This window comes from Protobothrops mucrosquamatus, unplaced genomic scaffold, assembly GCF_001527695.2.
Source record: "Protobothrops mucrosquamatus isolate PMUCROS unplaced genomic scaffold, P.Mucros_1.0 scaffold35, whole genome shotgun sequence".
NCBI lineage: Eukaryota > Metazoa > Chordata > Lepidosauria > Squamata > Viperidae > Protobothrops > Protobothrops mucrosquamatus.
In genome coordinates this window covers 1,391,793-1,416,026 of record NW_015386419.1, presented here as the reverse complement: position 1 = coordinate 1,416,026, position 24,234 = coordinate 1,391,793, and the positions used below count along the sequence as shown (strand labels likewise).

The 24,234-nt window shown below is 35.9% G+C and overlaps 1 protein-coding gene across 1 annotated transcript in view; it reads right to left on the bottom strand.

The window, feature by feature from the left end:
* Window positions 1-24,234, bottom strand: part of CEP350 (centrosomal protein 350) — a 95,241-nt gene that overhangs the window by 19,082 nt on the left and 51,925 nt on the right. The window contains exons 15-29 of the mRNA XM_015811269.1: window positions 23,088-23,277; window positions 21,200-21,405; window positions 20,920-21,083; window positions 19,647-19,757; window positions 18,974-19,114; window positions 18,608-18,741; window positions 17,845-17,964; window positions 16,525-16,679; window positions 14,526-14,719; window positions 13,278-13,462; window positions 12,639-12,726; window positions 9,400-9,543; window positions 8,072-8,223; window positions 6,059-6,181; window positions 1,996-2,195 (exon numbers count right to left, since the gene is read on the bottom strand). Of these exons, the coding sequence (XP_015666755.1) occupies window positions 1,996-2,195; window positions 6,059-6,181; window positions 8,072-8,223; window positions 9,400-9,543; window positions 12,639-12,726; window positions 13,278-13,462; window positions 14,526-14,719; window positions 16,525-16,679; window positions 17,845-17,964; window positions 18,608-18,741; window positions 18,974-19,114; window positions 19,647-19,757; window positions 20,920-21,083; window positions 21,200-21,405; window positions 23,088-23,277 (2,307 nt within the window). The remainder of the gene's footprint in view (window positions 1-1,995; window positions 2,196-6,058; window positions 6,182-8,071; window positions 8,224-9,399; window positions 9,544-12,638; window positions 12,727-13,277; window positions 13,463-14,525; window positions 14,720-16,524; window positions 16,680-17,844; window positions 17,965-18,607; window positions 18,742-18,973; window positions 19,115-19,646; window positions 19,758-20,919; window positions 21,084-21,199; window positions 21,406-23,087; window positions 23,278-24,234) is intronic.

The following is a 24,234-nucleotide window of genomic DNA, read 5'->3' as shown; positions in this document are numbered from 1 at the left end:
AGCGGAAGGAAGGGAGATCAGGGATCACCCTGATCTCTGGGGGAAGCTCATTCCAGATGTAGTCAACATCTGGGTTTGTATATTTCAGCTGGGATCTTGTTCCTTTATATTGCATCTTATTTTGTCACAAGCTGAAAGAATGGTTTCATGTATTGATTTCAACATGGAAAGGATTTTTTCCTGATCTTCATCCATATTCTCTTGAAAGTATGTTAAATTGAAGACTTTAGAATCAAACGTTAAAAAAATTTTTTTTGTTTTTTAAAGCTAGGTATGGGACATCTATTTCATGTGTTATAGGTGGTCTTTATAGTAGAAATTGTTTGTGAAGTAAGAGTTTATAGTCCAAGGTATTCCATCATCTCGTATAATAACATATGCTTCTCATGTAAGGAAATAGGAAAGCAATTCCCCACAGATAGCTCTGAAAGTCAGTAAAAGTTTACATTCATAGTTCAAACAGGCCAGATATGCCGCCCAGAATTTCCTTCTTTGCAGCTGAGTTTTTCACAGGTGGTAGCTGTCAAGGTCAAAGAAGTTTTTTCTGGAGTCTGGGCTTCAAGCCAAGTCTCTTTTAGGCAATAACAAGTTGTAATACCATACTTTGCCATTTAAAGCTTTTTAAGTCCAAAGTTTTTATGATAGTTTTTCAAGTCTTCTTTTTTTAGATAAAAACAAACATCTCCAGTAAGAATAGGAACACTTTTAGCCCCTAAGTTTCAAAAGCATATACATCCAATTAGATTAAAATTGTTCTTATAGATGCTCTGTTTCCCCTGGGTAGTTAGTCGCCACTTTTCTTAGAGGATGGAGTAGAAATTCCCTTCCCTCTCTCCTCACAGGGGGAAAAATACTTTGTGCAGCTTTTACAGGAAAAATACTTAAAGTCTTTCTTAAAGAGAAGATCAGATCTCACCCAATTTCATCCACGTTGCTTTAAAGGTGCTTGGTGGTGATTTTGACTTCGGATGTCAGCAGCTTAGTGATGAGCCATATTGCTATGGCCAGTCTTTCCCCACTGCCCTCCCGTGATCAAGTGGGGGTCCCCTCCTTGCTCGTCGCCTCTACAGGGCAACTTTTGACCCTTTCCAGGGTCCTCCAGCGGGACGAAATCGGACGTGAAAGACGGAGCTCGTCTTCCAGCATCCGTGTGCTGCGATGGCAAACCGGAAGTCCAACATACAGTATTTAATCTTAATTTCCACAATACTGATAAAGGGGATATAACAAATGTAATCCACTGTTTATATTTATAGTCCATAGTATAAACAAACACAAAAGCAAATTTCACATCTGGAAAAAATAGATATACCCCTACATTTATCATTATTTCAAATACCTAAATTAGAGATGTGCAAATAATTAGAACATTGTTAGATAAGAATTGGAAAGAATCTGTCTTATTTAAACCTCAGATATTTAGTTTGATTTGCTGTTATTTTGGTGAAGCTTGTGTTTAGATTGAAAGAACTCTCTGAGGCCTTCAAAAAGACTTCAGAAAGGAGGTTACAGAAGCCCATGAGATTAGGTAAGAATTTAAAAATATCTCCAAACAACTGGACATCAATCATTCCACTGTCCAAAAGATCATCTACCAGTTGAGAAGTTGTTACAAAAGAAGAAAAACTCTTTACAACAGGTGTACTTACTTTTTCACATGATCATGTAGGAAAATATATTGAAAAGTTTAGAGAAATACATTTCTATGTTATTATTTTACCTATTATTCATTTCCTTTTAATATTGAAAATTTATCTCTCCTTTAAGTAGAATTGTTTGACACAAATACTAAGCCAAAACCAATCAAAAATTTGGAATACGTATGTTTGAATACAGCTTTTGGAACATAATCGGGTTCTGAATACATGAAAGCTATTTTCCAATGGCTGATCTGCCCATGAAGGCAGACGTAGGGGAAGGGAATCTGGCCCTTTAAAGAAAAAGTTTGCCAACTTTTAATTAGAGCCCCAACAAGGTAAATGTCATAGCTTCTACCTTTTTGATCAGATTTCTGATCTCCTGCTCCTTTTTTATTTGCTTTGGTTTTATGCAGCTCTTTTTCCCAAGCAGCTAGCGCTTGTTTTTCTATCTGACGTATCTCTGCTTCTTCTGCATCTAAACGTTGCTTCCACTGCAGCAGCTCCTCTGCATGTTGACGCCGCTGCATCAGTTTTTGCTCTCGCTTGGTCAAGAACCTGATGAAGAAACAGGGGAAACTGTTCACTATTGTCCTGAGATATAAATATTTGAACTTCCGTTATCCTATTCGGTAAAAGTATTTACTCGTATTTTACTCGTGCTGTGAATAAGAATGTGAGCCTGAATTTTTTTTGTTAAAAACCCCAACTTTGAACACACACACACTATAACTATAAACAAAGTTCTTAAACTGCCTTTCCCTTCAAGAAAAAAAGGTTTTTTTTCTATTTAGACTAACATTTAAGCAGCGCCACTAGATAGCAGCATTAAGAAGAGCAGAATTCTGAAAAACAGTTCTAGGTCAATTTAGAAAGAAAGCTTCAGGGGTTATCATTTAGCAATGGAGAGTTATTCATCCTCAAGACTGAATGCTTTTTAAACCACTGTAAAAATCAGCACATACTTCTTATTAAAAACTGCAAATTAGAAACTGCACATCAGGCTCTCTTTCTAGATACTATCTCCATTATACCCATTATAGTGGTTTCCCTTCTCCTAAGCTGTACTGAACTGATTTTCATCCACCTACAGCAATGCCTTCCACTGTTCCATATGACTTAAGCAATAAACTAATTATTCTAAAATAGTAAATTATGAACAAGGTATTAAAAATGCAAATTAATGACAATATAAATATAATCAAAAACTACTGGCAAAAAATAGTAAGTTAATATATTACAAATGAATATAACAAATTTATAATAAATAAATAGTCTGAATCTTTAAGAGTCAAGTGAAAAAAATCCCAAAGTATCTCCCTTTGGTATTTTAATTAATTTGAAATAGTATCTTATAACTTGCCATCAGAGAAAGTCACATTATGGAATGCTATGGTCTCTGATAACGGTAACAAACAGAGATTGCAAAAGGAGAATTAAGTGAATTTAAATACATATGTGTAAACTAATGAATACTGAGATTTTCTACCAAACTTTCTGGATCACCTAATCCTACATCATTATCCTTAACCTTCAAAGGACTGTCCAAAGAAGTCAGTTGGGGGCTAAGACCCTTATGAAGTAAAAGTGATGAATAGTCACTATCCATCTATATCCAACTTTAAATGAAACTACCAGTATAATAAGGTTATATGAGATTAAGATATAGTCGAGTGTACTAGGCCTTATGCTCCCTAACAGAGGCGCTCCCTGTTAAAGTCACTATCTGCTACCTTATTTAGTATACCTAACAAGCTACTCATTATGGTCATAAGTTGTAAAACAGATCATCATATGACTGGATTCATTTTATATCCTTCTTCAGTTGTAAAGTGAATGCTGTGCTCATTAAGAAAACCCATTGTTTGCTATGGAGTGTTTTTGACAAAAACTGGAAGTAAATGCCAAGTTTAGCAAAAATATCGCAAATCACGGTCACATGACTATAGGATGCTACAAACAGCCGAAATTACAGGCTGGTTGCGGACTGCCTGAAATGTATTCATGTGGCTGTGGTATGGGGCTGTTGAGACTTTGGAACCAGATCCTAAATACCTTCTGCGTGGTCCATTTGCTAAGCGACTGGTTGTAATTTGAGAGCTATGTGTAAAACACTATTCACATCCTGATTCTAAACACTAGGGTTTCTGCCTAAAACAGAAAGGTTTGCTCATGCAATGATGATGTTAAGTTGAAAGTGATTTCTGAGACTGAATAACAGAGCATTTTATATGTAGTTAAAATTTCTGCAGAGTCTAAGCTCTCCATCAGGACTTTCATAATTCAAGGGACTGGTTTGAGACTAATAAATACTGAAATATTTTAATGAACCATAGCACAATCTGAAATCAACCTCATCTCCAATGCTTTTTAAAAACTCACATAACTTACAACCAGTGAAAGACAACAAACAGACAATTGAGGATACAATTTAGTGTCAAATTATACTACCAAATGTAAGTGTACACTTCTGCTATTTTGCTGGCTAGATTTGGATGCTTCAGTGTGGTCAGATAACTGGAAGCCAATATTTCAAACTCTAAAGCTTCAAGTACACAGATAACATAAACAAGACAGAGACAAGTATGTTTTATATGTGACAACTTTCTACTAGCTTTCCATGTCTGCTGGGCAAGAAATTTCATGGGATCTGATAGAAAGGAACTTTCACATAATTATCACCATTTTTCATTCTTTTTTCAAAGAGATACAATTCTTTGCCAATTTTGTCTGATGATATTGATTTAAGACTTCGTCTAGTTATGTGTAACAAGGTGAATATAAGCATGCTTTTCTTGGCTATTTAGAACTCTTTTTTCTATATAAGAATTTGTCTACAAATAAACTATTAGGCTGAAGTTACTGACCAAATTTATGGGGTCTACTATGGGACCAGAAATATTCTTGCAAAAAATAAAACAACCTCTCCAACAATGTACATAATGTCAGATGCTTTTCTTTGTAATATTTTTTATTGCAGTAAGTCTGTTTAGAGTTGGGGCAGGCAGCAACAAGATATTTATTAGCACATGGACACTTCATCTTGGCACATTTAGGATTCAAGATCTAAAGCAGCTTATTAAATATAGAATTATATTTTATTATTCTATAGTAATCATTCCCAAATGAGAGGTGATCCCAATATTTACTCTCTTCATTTATTTATTATGAAGTGCCCCAAATTTCCTTCCTCTCCTTTCCAAATACAAATACAAATAAAACCCAAAAACTTTTACTACTGGTTAGCCACTACAATATATATTTCCATTACAAATACAAGACATATTTCTGCAAGTACTTATAGAAAAATGCTTAAAACATTCCAGTAGTTGGTGCAGTTTACCACTAGTTTTTAAAGAAAAATGAAACCAGTGCCTCAGATTCTCCATATTCACTAAAAATAGAAAGCCTGAATGCCAGAGATGTGTGTTATAGAGTCTCAAAAACTGCTGAAGTAATGGTCAATTAGCTATCAAGAACAAAGGAAATAAGTTCAAAATCTATGTAATTCTAGCCTTTTCTTCCATATTAGCTAACAATTTTCTCTCTATTCTCTTCTCTATTTCTTACATCATACGAACTCATGAAAACACTCCCAAGTTATTTCAGGGAAGATGAAATTACTGAAAACAACAACAAAAAATATTCTGAAGAGCTCACCTATACGGATTTGAATTTTTTCTTGGAAATAAGAATTTCTACTGTTATGGCCTCATACAAAGCCAATTTAAAAAAAATTAATTTAAAAGAGATAAAAGATGCAGTTGAATAATTTTGTGCTGCACACAGTTAAAGCATTCAGAACAGATTTTCCTAACAAATATGACACTAAAAGACAAATTAAATTCCAAATCCTTTCCAAAACTGTTAGATTGGAAGAAACTTTGAAGGTTTTCAAGTGCAACCTTCTGCCCAGGACAGGGGGAGTCTTTATAATATTCTGGACAAATGGTTGTCTAATCTTTTCTTGAAAACCTCCAGTGACATAGCACCCACAACTCCTGGAGGCAAGCTATTACTGTCAAGAAATTCCTCCTTATTTCCAGGTTGAACCTTACTCTGACAAGCATCCACCCATTGCTTCTTGTCCTGCCCTCAGGTACTATGGAGAATAAATTGATGCCCTCTCACATGTGATAACACTTCAAGTATTAGAAGACTGCTATCATGTCTCCCTGGAGCTTTCTCTTCATTAGGCTAAACATACCTAGTTCTCTTAGCTGTTCATCGTATGATTTAGCCTTCAAACCCATTATCATCTTTGTTGCTCTGGTTAACTGGTTAGAAATTGTCAGCTATCTATGCAGGAATGCCTGTCTTTATAAAGGGGGAGAAAGAGTTCTAAAAGAACTCCTAATCATTTAAAATTGAACAGGCATGCTCAATCAAAGAATCTACCACTGAAAAAGGTAGAAAGTTACCTGACCAATTGGTTGTAGATATACAGCTGGAATTTGGGATGGAGGTTGGGAAAACAGACACTGAGAGAAGCCCAGTGGTGAGACGTAAAGACAGAGAAGAAGTAGTGAACAGGAGAGCAGTGTCTACAAAATAAGGAGGAAGAGTTTTAAGCCGATAGCAAGAAACAGACAGAAAGCAAGAGCAGGAAAAGGTCTAGCAGAGTTTTAAATGATGCTCAAGTGTCAAACAGTTATCATCCATCAACAAGTAGAATTTTTCAAACGCAACAGAAGATAAGCATTACTTAAAATTCTTTATTCATTGTCAATTGCTCCCCGTTTCTTACACTAGCAACTTTACCTTATTATGGTATAATGCTATAGATAATTCTCCAGTTGTTTAAAGAACTACATTTAAGGGCAATTCCAATTACTCATTTAATATTGCATTTTAAAAAGCTTATTACACTATTTTAATTAATTACTCCAAGGTTTCAAGTTGTGCTGCATTTATTGTATTTCAACTGTATTTATATCAATGTTCAACTATTGTAAGCTAAATGAATAAGCTCCAAAAATCAAACAAAAGCAGTTTTAGCTCATAAGATCGCTTAGTTTAAAAATGGCTCAAATATTTATGTAAACTTAAGAATTTATAGGCTGTCATTTTAAGGGAAAATTAAGGGGAAAAATAGGTGAGAAAGCTTTTAGAACATAGAAGCCACTACTAGTGAAAGATAGTTAAGAATGTACAAACATAACATTAAAACTAATATCAAGAGAGATTAATTCTTTGACAGAGCATGCTCCTATTCACATGCAAACCATTCAATAGCCTTTTTTATCTTTGTTATCCAAAGATCAATTATGATACTCCCGAGAATCTGTATTAGCCAGAATCTTATTGGAGGCATCATTATCCAATTCATCACCATTTAATATTTTTAAAAAACTATGCTAATTTTTTTATATTCTTCCCAAACTAATATAATATCCTACCTGATTCTGCATTATTCAGCATTTATATCTGCATCTTGCTTTCTATCCTCACTCTAAATACATGTTCAAAAGCTTTACTAAATTGAAATATTGGTAATACATTTCTTTTAACAAAGCAGAGGGTAACTGTTGTTCCTCCATAATCTTAAAAACTAGAGAAAGAGATTGCTTTTTACCACCATATTATTTTTCTTCTATTATAGACTGAGTTCCTTAAAAAAATGTGACTAGAAGTCCCAGGCTCTTAAGATATTCCGAAAGTCATAGAATTTTCACATTTTCAGTTTCTCGAAGGGCTGTGAAAAATTGACAAAGATCCAATTCTACTACTGAAACCCAGGAATATATACCAATGTCCTATATGCATTCTGAAATGCCATGCAATAAATAAAAACATTTTATGACTGAATTTTTCACTACTACATTTAGAAGCTATTTCACATAATGGTACATCTTACTTTTGTTGTGAAGGAAATATTAGTTGCACATTTTTTTACTACAGAGATGCTTAATATTACAAAACCCAACTTCCCCCCCCAAAAAAAATTGTGAAAATTTAGCTCAGTATACGTATAGGTTTCAAATTCCAATATTCTACACTAGGAATCCATTTTTCTCCTGATGAAGTCAAATTTTCAGGCACGAGAATATATTTGATTGAAAACCAACTTTGTAAAAAGCTATATACAAACACTACATTACAGCAAGCATTCTGCATTAAAGTAATATATACTTGTGTATATAAAACTCTGGTCTGTAGTTGCTGTACCAATTACAAGAAGGGGTTCCTACATAGATGCAATGATAGAACATATGCTTTGCATGCAGAAAGCCCCAGGTTCATTTACCAGTTAAACATTATGTCAGGTATCAGGAACATTAGCTTTTCATGCCTATTCACGATGGAAAGGCAGTCCTATATATAAATATTTATTAATATATTCAAGCTACCAAACCACCATCAAAACTAAACTGAAATTCCACAATAACTGTTGGAAGCCATTTCTATTAGGAATAAAACAAAATACAAATTACTTCTCATCCATACGTCTCCTCATTTTCTTTAATTTCTGCATGATACTACTTGTGTCAGAGCTGGAAATGGAGGAAGGGCTATAGGCCTCTGCATCAGTTGGCTGAGGGCTTGAGGAATGTGTTTGTTTTTTATCATCTTCACTGCGGTGTTCCTAAAACGAATAAACAAACGAAATCACTTAAGAGGTCAGATGAATACAATACTAGGTTTTAGATTTGCTCAAATGAGTCAATGAAAATTTTCTTCAGATTTCTGCAGAAGAGTTATTCCTAATGCTAATAAAAAGGTTGAGAGTTATCAAGACAGGGAACAGAGAATTCTCTGTGAATTTACAAGCCTTCTGGACAGAAAGAATAGGCTAGAAGGAAATGGGCAAGAGTTTTGCCTCTCTAAAATTGCCTATTTATAGGTTTCTAATTTGTAATTAAAGCTGGAAATGTTGCAGTATTTTTTTTTATAAATATTATTAAACCAGAGATTTTTTATTCTTGTTCCCTAGATTAAATGTTTTCAATCCAGACTCCGTGGAACAAAGTCTGAGTTTTCAAACCTTCTATATAGATAGTCTTCACTTAACCACAGTAATTGGGACTGAAGTTTTCTATTGCCAGGCAATGTGATAATAAAGTACAATCTCACATGCTTAGCAACAACAGTTCTGGAAGTCTCTTTTATCATTGTTTAAGGACCATATGCATCACTAAATGAGAACCTCATATAACTGCAAGCTCTGACTTCCTGCCAGTTTCCCCACTAATTTTGCCAGTGGGAAGCTGCAGGAAATGTCATGATCATATGAGCACAGGTACATGCAATGGTCGGAAATCTGGGCCAGCTCATTGCAATCATGTGACGGCAGAGACACTGTGACAATTGAAACGTCAAACACCAGTCATAAGTACTACTCCTGCAGAAGTATTGCAAATATGAACAGTCACTGAAAGAGTGGCCACCTGTATTTTATATTTTATTTTTAAAAAACCAGTTATTTTAACTGCTTAGATCTAGGACGCAATGGCTTCTTTTTTTTAAACCAAAATTTGCTGGTAACCAAAATACATATGTGGATTGAGAAGGGTAATGTCATATCACTTTCTGAGTTATGTTTCTTGTATCAGTTATACACACAATATAACCCAACATTAAGGTTAGCCCCAAATCTAAAATTATTGCAGCTACAATTACTACACTAAGAACATTAAAGTTCATTTCTTCTTTGTATCTTAAGAATGTCACAAATTTTATTCTTCAAATGAAATGCTGTTTCATTTGACAATATCAACTGGATAAATAAAATAAGCAGATTAGTTGCATTGTAACTTATCACCTTGTTTTCTCCTGAAGATTTGAGTTTTTCCTGCAATTTCATAGTGGTTTGGCGTATCCGCTCAATTTCTTCCTGCTGTTTAAGAATCAGTTGCCTTTCTTTCCGAGCTGCCTTACTAGCTTCCTGAAGGCGCTTAATTTCTGCCTTTATGGGTAAATAGGATATAAAAAAAAGAACTGTTATTTCCTCATTAGCTTACCTCTTAAATAACCTTAGCTTTTCATTTTTATTCTATGCTCTGCCACAACTGACAATTTTCTGCTTGTTGCTTTTATCCAAAGTTTATTAGAAGTTTATTCCAATCCCTAAAGAACTCTCCACTGTACCTCATGTGCGGGAGAGGCCCTTGAAGGCCTAGTGCAGGGCTGAACCTGCCTGCCCTGGGCTTCCCAAGGCCTCCCCTGTGCTCGGCTTTCTGCTTTTCAGCGCTAATTAACTACTGCGAGAAGATCACCGAGACTGACTACAAACAATAGCATGATGCAGAAAGAATGGAAGATGCACTGAAATATCTGCAAGAAATACAATTTGCCTACAAGCAAGAACTGGTGGGACCACAAAATAGACTAAGTAATAGAAAATGAAGAAACTAAAGTACTCTGGGATTTCAGAATTCAAACAGACAAGCACCTGCCACATAACACCCAGACTTAACAATTTCAATAAGACAGACAAAAAAAGTCTGGATAGTGGATAATGAGTACCTGGAGACAGCAGAATAGAAGAAAAAGAACTGGAGAAAATCACAAAGTATAAAACCTGCAAATAGAAGTAGAAGAACTGTGGCAACAGAAAGCAAAGATAGTACCAATAAGTGCCTTAGGTGCAATCCCAGGACATCTGGAGCACCATTTGAACACCATTGATATAATTACCATCAGTCAATTGCAAAAGGCAATATTACTGGGAATAGCTTACATCCTGCGACCATACTTTTAACACCATCAAAGAACAAAATCTGCTTAATTCAGGTCATTGGAAAGGACTCAGTAAGTGGGTAAAAATGCCAAAGCCAATCTAAACATCAGACTGACTACGGAACTAATCATAATAATAGTAATATAAGCAGCCTACAAGCATCTGGGCATTTTAAAGTTGGATAACGTGAAGTATGGATAAGTTAAAAATGTGATTAGTAAAGAATACATCCAAAGAGTGAGAAAATTGCTAAATATGAATCGTTGAAACACCACCAAAGCCATCAATACCTGCAATATGATACCTGTTGGAATTATTAATTGGATATAAGCTCATCTGAACAGTTTGGATTGAGGAAAAAATACATGACTATTCACTATGCATGACATCCCTCTAGTGATATTGATAGATTATACCTGCCTTATAGAAATGGAGGCAGAGGTTCACTTCAAGTCAAATAAACTGTCAAAGAAGAAAATCTTGCATTGGCTGATTAAGTAAAACACAGCCAAGAACAAGGATTGATGCAAGTAAAAATTAGAACTTACTGAATGGACAGGAAACAAAATGTGAATGTTGAAATAATGTAATAAAAAACACAAACCGAATGCTGGAAGGGGAAAGCATTATATGGTCAATTTCTACAAAGATTTGAGGGCAAAGTGGATAAAGATAAAACCTGGCAATGGCTTATAACTGAAACATTAAAAAATGAAATTGAACTCTTGATTTTGGATGCTCAAGAATAAGCTAATGCAATCAAAGGCACAAATGAAAAACCATCAAATGATTCAAAGTGCAAATCGTTCAAAGAGGCAGAAAATATTTGTCTGAAATGATATAGAGTTTCCTGCCTGAGCAGGGGGTTGGACTAAAAGACCTCCAAGGTCTCTTCCAACTCTGTTATTCTGTTAAAAAAGAGTAGATCATATATTCAGTTTATATGCAAGATCACGTAAACTGATTACAAACAAAGACATAACACAGTCGCTAAAATGATTCACTGGATCATCTGTAAAAATGAAAAACTGGTTGGAATATATAGTTGAAATAGCAGTTGAAAACGAGGAGGTTAAAATATTGTGGGATTTCCAAATACAAACTGATAAAGTCTTGATGCATAACACACCAAATTTAACTGTGGTTGAAAAGAATAAAATATGGGTAATTGATGTGGCAATACCAGGGGATAGAGAACAGAAGACAAAGAACTGGAGAAGATCACAAAGCATCCAAATCTGAACCTTGAAGTTGAAAGATTATGGCAAAAACCACCTGATGGTCCCAATGGTTGCTAAGTGTCACTTAGAAAATCTATACATTGACAACATTTCCATCTGCAGTTACAAAAGGCCACACTAGTTGAATCTGCACATACTCTACGCTGATACATTATGATATCCTAGGTTCTTGGGAAGAATTCAGTGCACACGAAGGTCAATACCAGCTAAACAATGGACAGCTGTGATTTCACATGGTTGTGCATATAATAATTTACAGTTGTTAATTTTGGGTTGCCACAGTGCATAGTCTTCACTTTTAGAATAATATGTGCTGAAGTACTATATCAAAACTGTCACTTTACAGGTCAAAATTGACATTTTCTCACCATTTATTTTACAATAAATGCCCTATTTAGACATGGCTAGTACTGTATACCATCCTACACAGTAAATTTAATTGAGAAAATATGTTATGTATTCACATAAATGTCAATTCGAATTATTAATATTATACTACAATCTATTAAAATTTATATTTCTTTAAATAAATACATATGACATTAGTACAAACTATTACACGATCTAGTTTCTCCAGTATCCCAGAACCAGCCTCTTGACAATAATTGTTATATATGTGGATACACTAAATAAAACGCAAGATAAGGTAGTATTTTGGATCAACATTAATTAACCCCTCCCCCAATAAATCTACAGTAAATCTTAATTAATCTGTCATTTGTACTGATAGTTGCGCTAATTATGACTTTAAATATTTGTATATTTAATATGATTTTCAGAATATTTCTATAGCCAATTAACAACCTGTTTGAGAATTAACTGAGTCAGAACTAGCTCAAACTACTCCAGCTTTTGGTGAGAGCATACATTCTAGTTTCTTGACAGGATAAAATAAGTGCTTTGAGGGGGTTTGTTTGTTTCCTACCCAATCCAGTCTACATCCCTGGAATTCTTGGGAGATCCTCTGTCCAAATTCTAACAATGGCCAGTCTTGTTTACCTTCTGAGAATAGCCAAGATCAGCCAGATACCCCTACATATGAGGCAGCTCAAAGCAATCAAACGTAAAAGTAGTGTTTACCTTCTCCTGCTGAAGTTTAAGAAGTAGGCCACGTTGTTTTTTCCGGATAGGTGGCATTTTATCATCTTCCCCTTTATCTCGTAAATGTCTAAAAATAAGTAGCAGAAAAATTAAATTTCTTCCACTTTGGCATTTTCTTTTCTTTGGGGGGAGGGATTGCTTTTTATTCTTTTTTTACACTTGATGAAACAGGAGTTTTATTTCAATGTCAGCAAGTGCATAAAGAAATTTGGAAGCTAGTCATTTAAAAACCTTAGATGTGAAGTGGGTGAGATAATTAAATATATGATATTATATATAATTGTAGGAAAAGTATAACAAATCAAAGAAGCAAAACTGCATTTGAATCTTTTTTTAAAAAAAGGCTTCATTTGAGAAAATAACCTCATTATGATGTAATGTGTAAAGTCATAAGTACAAAAATGGAGTGGCTGGGTGAGAATACAAACAAAACAAAATTATATTAAAGACTTTACGATCATATTAAAATGGCAAAGAACTCTCCTTTTCTTGCTATCTCTTTCATGATATTCATGAAACATTCGCAATAAGAACGTAACATAAATCAAAAAAGTCTGAAATCCTTAGGATGGGTAAAACTCTTGGCTATGTTATACATTGTGTGGTTTCCAGCTTTACCTTTTCTGGTGTTCTAGCCAAGCTAGTTCAGCCTTAGTCTTCTCTTTAAGTGCCTTTTCACGTAATCGGAGCAGTGAGGACTGGTGAGCTGCTCGCATTTCTTCTTCTCTCATGTACTGCCGTACCATTTCCATTGTAAATTTAGAAAAACTGTCTTGTCCTCCTGAAAATGGCAGATTTAGCTCCTGATGAAAAAATAAAATAAAATAAAAACAGTTTCCCCAGAATTCACACTCTCTTTACTGGGCAAAATGTTTGCAAACTATTGATGTACTTTTACATTAATCATTATTAGATTTCCATTGTTGTTATATAGAAATACTGTTTTCTACAGTGGACATTTTATGTATAAAGTATGTTCATTTATTCATTTAACAAATTTATATGTGAGAATATGAAAATCAGTAACTTGAGACACGCAGCAACAGAATAACAGACAACAAGAGCATTAACAGAGTTACAGCTAAGGTAGAAGAGGACAGGGAAATATATGTTTTTCTAGGTACAAAGGTATTCCAGCATCTATTATCCTTCCCAGTGCACCTGAGAAGAATCCCTGAGGAGAATACAATATTATTGTAAATATGTGTTGCATATTTACAATAATATCTGAAACATGCTTTCTAGGAAGGCCACACACAGAAGCTGGCCTCTTGTACTTCTGTCCTTAAAAAATATGTTACTAAAATTATTAATTCAGCAAATGATATCTGGCAAAATGATGCGTCTAAAACAGGTTTTAATACAGATATTACCACTTCCAGAGATCTCTATAAATTCACCTCACCCACCGATATTCATATTTTTAAAACTATTTTCATGAATTATGCCTATTATTTATTGAATTATTCACACTACATCGAATGAGATTATTCTTTTTATTCTCCATGATAAGACTTATGGGAAGAAAACCACAACTTGTGCAAAATGTTGAATTTTTAGCAGTCAACATAATGATGAACCTCTGCAGATATTCACCACCCAACAGTCAAATTAGTGCAAAGACTGTCAGATAAGGTCACCTTCAGTGAGCAACATCTTTATTTCTGCTGATTATGATGAATGTTCTTCTAAGAGCAGTTAGTTACACATATACTGCATAATCTATAACAAATTTAAAACAGCTAAAACAACTAAAACATATGCATTAACAAAATTCCCCACATAATCAATTGGAAATTGGAAAACAGGCCAATAAAAATTCTGAGACTCCACAAAATGAACAGCAACAGCCTATTGAAATCTTGCCTTAATAGGTGACAGGGTAGGCTTTTCAGGAGAAGCTTCCTCATCAGAATAAACTTGGTGACTTCGTTTCTTCAGATTGATCCGGCGGTGGCTCTCAGAAGGCAACAAAGACCGAAATGATTGCTCTTCAATCTCATCTTCTGTCATAGACTCATCAAATTTTAGGGAATATTCTGTGGCAATAGAGGTAGAATCTGAAAAGATACAAATACAAGAAGGAGAAAAAATATGGAATTCATTACAGACCAGAAAACACTATAAAATAAGATTATGTTGCAAAAATAGAATGAGTAAATATTGACTGAATGGACAGAAATATAAATAGGCCTAACTATCAACATTCCTGACCTTATTATGAAAACAATAAACATATACATGGACTCCTTGGATAACTATTACATAATAGAGCTGTGTAAACCCTTTGAGAGACATGTTTCGGGAAGATGCAAGAGCATATATGTACAAGTAGTCTTTGGATTGCAACCTTAACTGGAATCAGACTTTCCATCCCTAAGCGATAAGGGTCGTAAAGCGTGACATCACTTAACCTCATTGCTTAGCAACAACAATCCCAGCAGACCAGGTTGTTGTAACCCAGAGACCACCTGAGTTGTTGAGAGAGGACCTCATATGTCCTGAGCCCTAGGCAAGCAAGCTGATGGGTGAGAGCTGCTGGAAGGTGAATGGGTGCTGTGGGTGGGTGCTACTGGCCAGTGGGTGCCACAGGGGCTATAAATGGGCGCTATTGAGTATGGGCAGGTAGGTCAGTGAGAGGTGGTCCTTGGGATCTCATACTTTGCAGTGGGGCACCTCAGGAAATCAAGTGGGGACAAAAACTTTTGGGAGCAACTTGCAACCTTTCTGCTGGCCTCCCCACTGACTTTGCTTGTTGATCACGTGACCACAACTTTCAGCAACATTGTAATCGCAAATCGCCAGCCCGGGTACCCAGAGTGCGATAACACAATTGTGGGGACATGGCTGGAACTCCAATAACCAATTCTAAGTCCCTCTTGTTCAGCACCCTCATAGCTTTGAATGCTCACTGAACAAGTGGTTGTAACGCAAGGACTACCCATAGTAGCTCTTTTCGAACCATCAAAGCTACTGCAAATGTTTCCTGGCTCTCTAGCAGCTACTCTGCACGTACATTGCTTGTGTCTACAGAAGCCTTTGCAGATATTAGAACAACTTTCATAGCAGCTGAACAGACCAGAAAAAGTTGTAGCTTTTTAAAAAGACATTGTGTACACACATTTATGTTTTGAAACATTTTCTCCTAAAGGATTCCTTCAATTCTAGTACATAAATTATATAAATGTCCTGCCCAAAGGAGTCAGAACATTCAATGTTAGGAAAGCTATTTCCAAAATACTTTTTTCTTCTTTGAAGGGATGGCAGAAAAAAGAATCAGGCTGCGAACTAACCTGGGCTTCTGTCAGCTTGTATACCTTGGGATAAAGAAATAAACTTTACTATTCTCTAATAATAGCTCTTCCTGGAATCTACTGAAAACTAAGGCTACAGTGATTGTAATGTACATCCTTCCCTACCCCACCTCATTTCCAAGAATTCCATTTCTTGGAAATACCAGAGAAATCAACCGAAATAATTCTGAACATTTGTTTCATAATATTCATGCTTGTAGAGATTAAGTTTACCATTTTTTTCCTTAAAAATGATAACTAGCACACCAAGAAGAGGAACAGTTATCCAGCCAGTAGTTCCAAGAATAAAGAGGACGAAAGCAACAGCAAGGCAGGGACAATCTGGCAGTGGATACTGTCAGACTGCAAGTTCCCCAGAGCCCAACAGATGGTTACTCAAAAACAAACATAAAGAAAGCAGAACTGTGAGTATTGGTAGGGAATTATTTTTATATTATTACCATGTAACCCATCAGCAAAACCATTGGCACAGCAACGGAAAGAACACAGATAATTATGAAACAAAAACTGAATGAGCATTGTTTTAATTAAATACTGATCTGAAAACTAACCTCTCTCATCAGGAACGGATGGGATACTGTTATTCTGCAATGAATCATTCATTGCTGTAGGAGCTTCCTCCTCAATGGAGCTGCTTGGTTTTTCATGATGAGAAAGTTTCTTGGCTTCCTTTGAAGATGGACTTTCCTGCCGACTGCTGCTACTACTGCATTATAAAAAGACATACAGGAGTCCTGAATTAATACGGATGTAATGCACAAAATGAATTTGTGTGGCTTCGTGTTGTGTGCCAGTTGTACCCGTTCCTGGATCTATGGGCTCTACTCACAGTCCCTCATGCGCTAGTCACCTCTGCTTTGGGCTTCTGCAATTTATTCTATATGGGTCTGTCCTTGAAAAATATCTAGAAACTTCAACTGGTGGAGAATGCAGCAGCATGGGCAATTGTGTGTGTGCCCCTAGAGTGGAATGCATTACACCTGTGCTCCACAAGCTGTACTGGTTGCCAGTTTGCTTCTGGCTCCAATTCAAGGTACTGTTTTTTACCTTTAAAATTCTTCATGGCATGGGACCAGGTTATGTGAGGGGACATCTCTCCACAATTATTATCTGCCCATCCCATAGGATCTGCAGAGAAGGCATGCTATGATCCCAACTGCTACGGAATTATATTTGGCAGGTCCCAAGAAAAAAGATCTTCTCGCCCATTATGGAATCTATTCCCTCTGGAAATGACATCAGCTACATCCTTTTCAACATTTTGCAAGTCCTTCACTATGTTATCAGGCCTGCAGGTTCCAGGGGACGGTGGAGATTTTGTGATGGCTCCCTTACTGTGGTTAATATCATCCTCGCCTGTTTTGTATTTTTAGTATAGTATTTTTAAATTGTGATTGTTTTATACTGTATGTACTTATTGATTTCTAATTCAGTGTTATATACTGCCTCACATAATTTTCTTGTGAGATTGGCAGCTATACAAATATGATAAAATAATGGACTCTAAAATATGTGCTTGCATTGTGTACTCTTTACACTTTTTCCCTCCTAGGAATTCACTTTCACATCACAGAGTATAACATTAAAATTAAATCTTTTAAAATTCAGGGTCCCAAAATTTTTACAAGAAGCGGAATCAAGGTCTTCAATAACCTAGTGATGGCAAATGTTTTCAGTCCTGGAGAGCTAGCTATAAAGGCTATCATATACAGCTGATAGAATATGTTCACACTGGTGGCTCAAACTATTTTAAGAAGAACTGTAAAGTCCATTGAGAAACAAAGTTCCTCAAGCACATAGTTTTGCTTTTGCATAATTTCCATTTGCTCCTGATACTTCATGCCTGAAAATTCAGAAATTTTGTGTCTCACCTCTGATAATGTGCCTTTGATCTTGATGATTCTGAATAGCTATCAAATGCATGCAAATCATGATGTTTTGAGTCATTTGTCTCCTCTTTACCTGGTGGGGTAGTGACTGAATCTGCTTTTCTATTAAAGAATTGAATTATGTTAAAAATCACAGCAGTGTTTGCAACTGACTGACAAATAATTGAATACAAATGCAATGTTTTAAAGTTAAATAAAAGTTACTGTCCAATTTGTACAAGAATCAGCTTTTATTGTTCCTCTAACAAGTATAGGCGAACAAGAGAGGATATTTGAACTAGCAAAACTCTAAGCACATTGTTCTGTACTGCTTCTTTCTCACAACAGATGGGATACTTGGTGGGAGAAGGAAGTTTCATGCCAGAGAGCCTATGAAACTGGATCCAAATTGGTTGGAAAAACTAAAAGACTTTTTCTTTCAAAACCAGCAATTTGAAAAAAAAGGGGGGCTGGGGGTAGAGGCAAGTATGTCCCTATAAATCAAACTGCTTTAGTACCATGTACATATTGACAAAGCTTCATCCGTAGTTATCCCTTCCCTACACACTCGAGGCAAATTTATGAAAATAAAATTACATAGTGAAGTGGCAATTTTCTATGACTGAGCTCTTCCTCCAGGCCTATAATAAGTCAGTCAATGGAATTTGCAAGGAAATCTACTATTTACAGATGCTTTGATGAATTTTCCTTATTGAAGTACCTTCATTAAAATATTAGCCCCAAATTAAATTTCTTTATAAAATACCTGTTCATATTGCGAAGCTTTAATTGCTTTATGAATGCTGAATTGTGCTTCTGTTCTTGGTCAAATAATGTAGCAACTGGAGCTGCAGTATTACCAACTGCATCAGAGATCTGGAAACGTGCAAGTTCTGTCATCTAATAAAAAGCATAGCAAAATACAGGTTTCAAATGCATAAATTATCTTCTTATGGGTTAAGGTAGGGGTGTCAAACTGCTGGCCCGCGGGCCAGTAGCATCATGCGGAGGCCGACCCTACCCCAGCTCTGGCAATGCAAAAAAAAGTTGCAATACGCCGCAACACGTCACGTGATGAGGTGAGTTTGACACCCGTGGGTTAAGGTATAAAGATCCGCAGACAATAACTCACTTCACGTATCTGACGAGCAGCATCTGCAGTCAACATGGCTGTCTCCAGCTGATGAGTTGCAATCTTAGATGTAGTCTCCTGTAGAGTCTCAGCTGCCTCCTGATGTGAATGTGCCAAGTGATGTAATGATTCAGCATGGGCCTATACATGGGGACACAAGTTTGCTTTTGAAATCAATTTACTTTCACTAAAAGTGTAGCTGTGCTTTGACCTTAATCTGAACATGAAATTCATCCTCTTTGCTTTAGGGGAGGGATTCTTACCTTAATAACAAAACTTATTCCAATGTTATTGATAAGAAATGTAATTTTAAATCCCGGTTTTATAAATGAAAAATATGAATTCTCACATGGAAGGAAGCTGTTCTTTAAGTATGTTGGTTCTAAGCTGATAAGTAGTTCAAAAAGAAATAAACATCATCAAGCTGAAACCCTGATTCTTGAACAGGGGAAGTTCTAATAATTTAAAGAAATACTGGCAAAATATACCACTTTGTGAAGAAATGCTTTTGCTAATCACTAATGCTATGCATCACTAACACAATGTTCCAAGATATCCAATATACTGCCTATCATTTTAAATTACCATCCACTGCCATTGTCAGCCATTTCCTTACGGAAAAGGATTCTACTCTGGGTTGTTTTTTTTCATGCTATTTAAAATGCTACATTACCTGAGCTGCTTTTTGTTTTGCCTCTTCCAGATTCCTTTGATTTTCCAACAACTCTTGCTCTGCCTTGAGCTTTAGAAGGGTCAAGTCCCTCTCATGCCTCTGCTGCTGGGACTAAAGGTGAAAATTTAGTTATTGTTTATTCAGTTTATTACATTTTTCCTTTTTATAGAATTATGCAAAAGGTCATACAATTTTTCATCATTTAAAAACAGTAATGGCTCATTACCAAAATTAAATGATTTTAATTAAGTAGCTTTAATATTTCAGATATTTAATTATAATTATAAAATATAATGAAATAATTATAAAATAATTTGCTTTAATACTTCAGCATCTGCTCCTACTTTAATACATTTTAGTACCAATTTCATAGTGAATAACCCAGTGATGGCGAACCTTTTAGAGACTGAGTGCCCAAACTGCAACCCAAAACCCACTTATGCATCGTCGGGTGCCAGGTGGGTGTGGCCCATTGGGTGGGCGTGGCTGCGGTGGTAACGGCAGACTGGGTGGGACTAAAAAATTCAATCAATCAATTCCAACATTGCAAGATCTTTTTTTTTTCCCTGAGAGAAGCTGAAATTGATTGATTGAACCTTTTTTGGGGGGGGGCACACGGCGGCGGAGGTCTAAAGTGAAAAGGTTTTATATAACCCAGCTGAAGGCCTAGGACTGGGGCGATGGCATGTGTGCCCACAGAGAGGGCTCTGAATGCCGCCTCTGGCACCCGTGCCATAGGTTCACCACCACTGGAATAACCTATGTAATTAATTGGATTTATATAGCTGCCCATCTCAAAATAGTAACTCTGAATGGTTGTACAAGTATTAAAATACAAAAACCACAGTATACGACCCCTGGTATTTAAGGATAAAACACAAAATATAATTAGCATATTGTTTTAAGTAGAATGCCAGGCATTTCTGAAAATTATAGCTATATCTTTTTTTAGGAAATTTCAAAAATACACAATTACTGGAATAAAGATCCCAAACTTTTTGTTGCTTTAGAGAGTTCCAATGTCAACCTTGGATACTCCCGAAATAAAATTCTCCCAGCCTTACTATAAGTCTTCTAATCCTCTGCTTAGATACTTTGCAGTGGGTGCCAAAACCAACAAAAGCAAAAAGAACAACTTTTGGTTACTTTTACAATTATTAATAGAAATGTTTTGTACATGGAGTGAAAGGTTTGAGAACTGAAATTTCCAAGAGATAAAAAACTGAAAATACATGCTGAGTATTTTAAGGAATTTCAAATTCATTAATCTTACCTTTAATATTAGAGCCAGAGAAACACTTTCCTGCTGTGCAAGTGATATTCCTCGCACACGTTCTATATCAGAGATTTGATGTACCGACTCTTCAATAGTGCTTAGGTAGTTAAGTTCTGCAGACATACGATGCTGGAGACCAGCAGGTGAGAAGCGCATGGAACCTGTAAAATCAGTACACAAATCAGTACACAACTATATGTATATGCTCAAATCACCCTATATAAACTATATCAAATATAGCATATTCTACACATTTTTCCATTCTTTGCCAGCTCACCGTTCGGAATATTGGTTCCAGTCCTGTTGTTTCCAATATTTAAGTCAGAGAAGGCAGGATTTAGCATAGATCCCGAAGCTATGTTTCTGGGACAATTTAAAGATCTATGTTTTTCTGCTGTATTTCCTACAGGATCCATTTTTTTCTGTATATTTGGAGACTGAGCAGAGCTTATCGTTCTTGGTGATCTAACTTTATCTGGGAGACTAAACAAACAAAAAGTATTTAGAAAAAGTATTTGCACTCAAAAACATAAAGCAGCAGTTTAAAATTATAATTTAAAAGTATTTACCATTTAGAGAAGAACTACTGATATAAAAATTACAAACTAAATTTGTGCTTTTTCATCAGTTGGGTATATTTTCATACACTAGACAGAATGAGAAAATGTATTTCAAATAAACGCAAGGCAAGAGAATGTCTAAATTCCTTGTTCATGCTGTGTATTTATCTATTTTTCCTCAATGTTCTACATCAAGGGTCCCCAACCTCCTGTCCGTAGACCAGTACCAGGCCGCGGCATGCCAGCAACTGGTCCGCACAAACAAGGAAAGCCCCATCCACAGGATACAGGCAGCACACAAAACCACGCCCCCTCCAGTCCACGGAAAAACCTCTCTCCACAGAACCAGTCCCTGGTGCCCAAAAGGTTGGGGACCTCTGTTCTATATGCTATTCTGACCATAATAATAACCTAAGCTAGATTTCTTTTTTATAGCATAAGCAAATCAGTAAATTAACCATAGTTTCTTTCATTTTAAATGAGCCAAAATATTTTAAAATTATGACATCTTGATTTCTGAAACTGATTTTAATCAGTTAACTAAATGTTTCTATCTTGGGCAAAACGGTGAAGTATGGCTTTTTGAACCAATAAAAACCTGAAATATTTTACCTTGGTGTGTTACGTTTGGCCATTGTTTCCAGCTCTACAACCAATATGTTTTATATTAAAAAGAATAAAAACTTTGAAAATACATTAGTTGAATTTCAACAAATGAAAGGGCAAAGACACCTCTTTTCACATTATATGGCTTTAAAGAATAAACCTAAAATAAACTACAAATATAAACATCTGTACAATTAATATGCATTTATTAGAATAGGGACTTATTATGGCTCACTGTTGAGTATAGATTGTTAAACCTAAATTTGCTTCTGACCCAACTAGACCAATTTTAGCAAATGAGTTTTGCTCTTAGCATGTTATGCATATAAATAAAAGAGGGAGGGGATAGTTATCATTTGATATTGACAATTGTTTTGCCTGTCATATCACTCAACAGAAGCTAGGATGAGGGTTTATTTTCAGTAATGATTCTAAAGAAATCAAACTAACTCAAAATTCAGAATTTTGGGATATTTGAGATAGCTTTATTCTCTTTGAAATTCAGTTTGCCATATCTTGTGCGTTTCTGTAAGCTATTAAAACTGAATTATTTTCATAAAAGTCTTTGATATATGATCTAACATTATCTTTTAAGCATTGGGTATGTTAGATCTATTTTATTATTTTATGATTTTATAGTGGATGTTTTATCGTTTGTATTGATGGATGTTGTAAACTGCAAAAATGTTTTTGATTACAAAGGGGTAAATCCGGATCAATCGACCAAATGCAAAATTCTACACTCAGAGCATGGCCCCTTAAGCCACTCACTGCTTTCACGAATATCAGTGGAAGCTGTATTAAACTTACGTGACTATTTTGAAAACTTACATAAGGAAAGGAAATGTAGATTATGTCTAATGTTCCAAGAACACTGGCTCCTACTCCCTAAATATATCAATATAAGAGTAATATGCTGTTGTACTACTACAGTACTTTGCCTGAATTATAAACTATGTTATACAATTTAAAGTCAAGAGTGTGGTGATAGTATTTTACCTCATTAATGAGTGACCAGATAATTCCTCTAAACTATTGTCAGAATCTGGGTTCACTTCTTGTTCTCTGCTGGACACTGTGTTACTAGATAGTAAGTGCTTTGCTTGTTCCAAACCATAGTCTGTTCCTGGGGATACTTTGCTTTCTTCCCGGAGAGAGGCATTTGGAAATCCATTTAATGATTCTGTCTCTGTAATGTATTTTAGAAAAGCATGTTTAAAAGTGAATACAAAAAATAAGAATTCTACCACCAACTGATAAACACAGTGAATGTTTTTAGATTTAAAAATCATGAGATTCTAAGCCAGAACTAGAGAGGTGCAGTATATATTTGTATCTGAAGTTATGCCACTCTCCCATTAAATCCCATTCATAAAACTTCCTTGACTATCTTGAACTAATCATTCTCCGTCTAACCTATTTTATTCAGCGCGAGAATAAAAAGTAAGCAGAGAGAGGAAGAGGAGATTAGATTTTAATAATAGCTAAAGAACAGTAATATTTGGCAAGAAAGAGAAAGTCTGAAAGAAATAATGTCACAGCCTACATTAACAGGTAGTCCTTGACTTATGACAATTGAGCCTGGAATTTTAGTTGCTAAGCAATGCAGTCGTAAAGCAAGATACCACAGGACCACATTGCTTAGTGGCCACTATCACAGCAATCCCTGTGGCCATCATTAAGCAAACTTTACCAGTCATTAGCCAAAGATCCACCCCAATCCAAGCCATTCTGGGCTTGATCCCTCCCAACCCTGAGCCTCAGTAAGGTAAGGGACTCCCCCCACCTATCTCCTCCAATCTCTGCCCTTTTGGCCATCCTGCACCCTGCCTTATAGAGTGCTGAACAGCCCCAGACCCACATGGCTCTGGGGCTTCTTGCCATGCCCTGGGAAACTGCAACTACAGACCCAGTTGCTCTTGCCACCCTGCACTCCGAGACCTCTGCTGCCTTGGGCTCTGCTACCATCTTCTTGCTCCTGCTGCTGGTAAGGTGTGCCAGCCTAGCTGTTGCACCATATGGGGCTGATTTGTGCAATGGGAAAAAAAACCAACAAAGCAGCTTTAAGGAGCCAGAGGATGCCAAAATATCCCTGTGCACCATGCTCCTGAGTTGGCTTTTTGCTTTTTTTTTTTTTTTTTTTTTT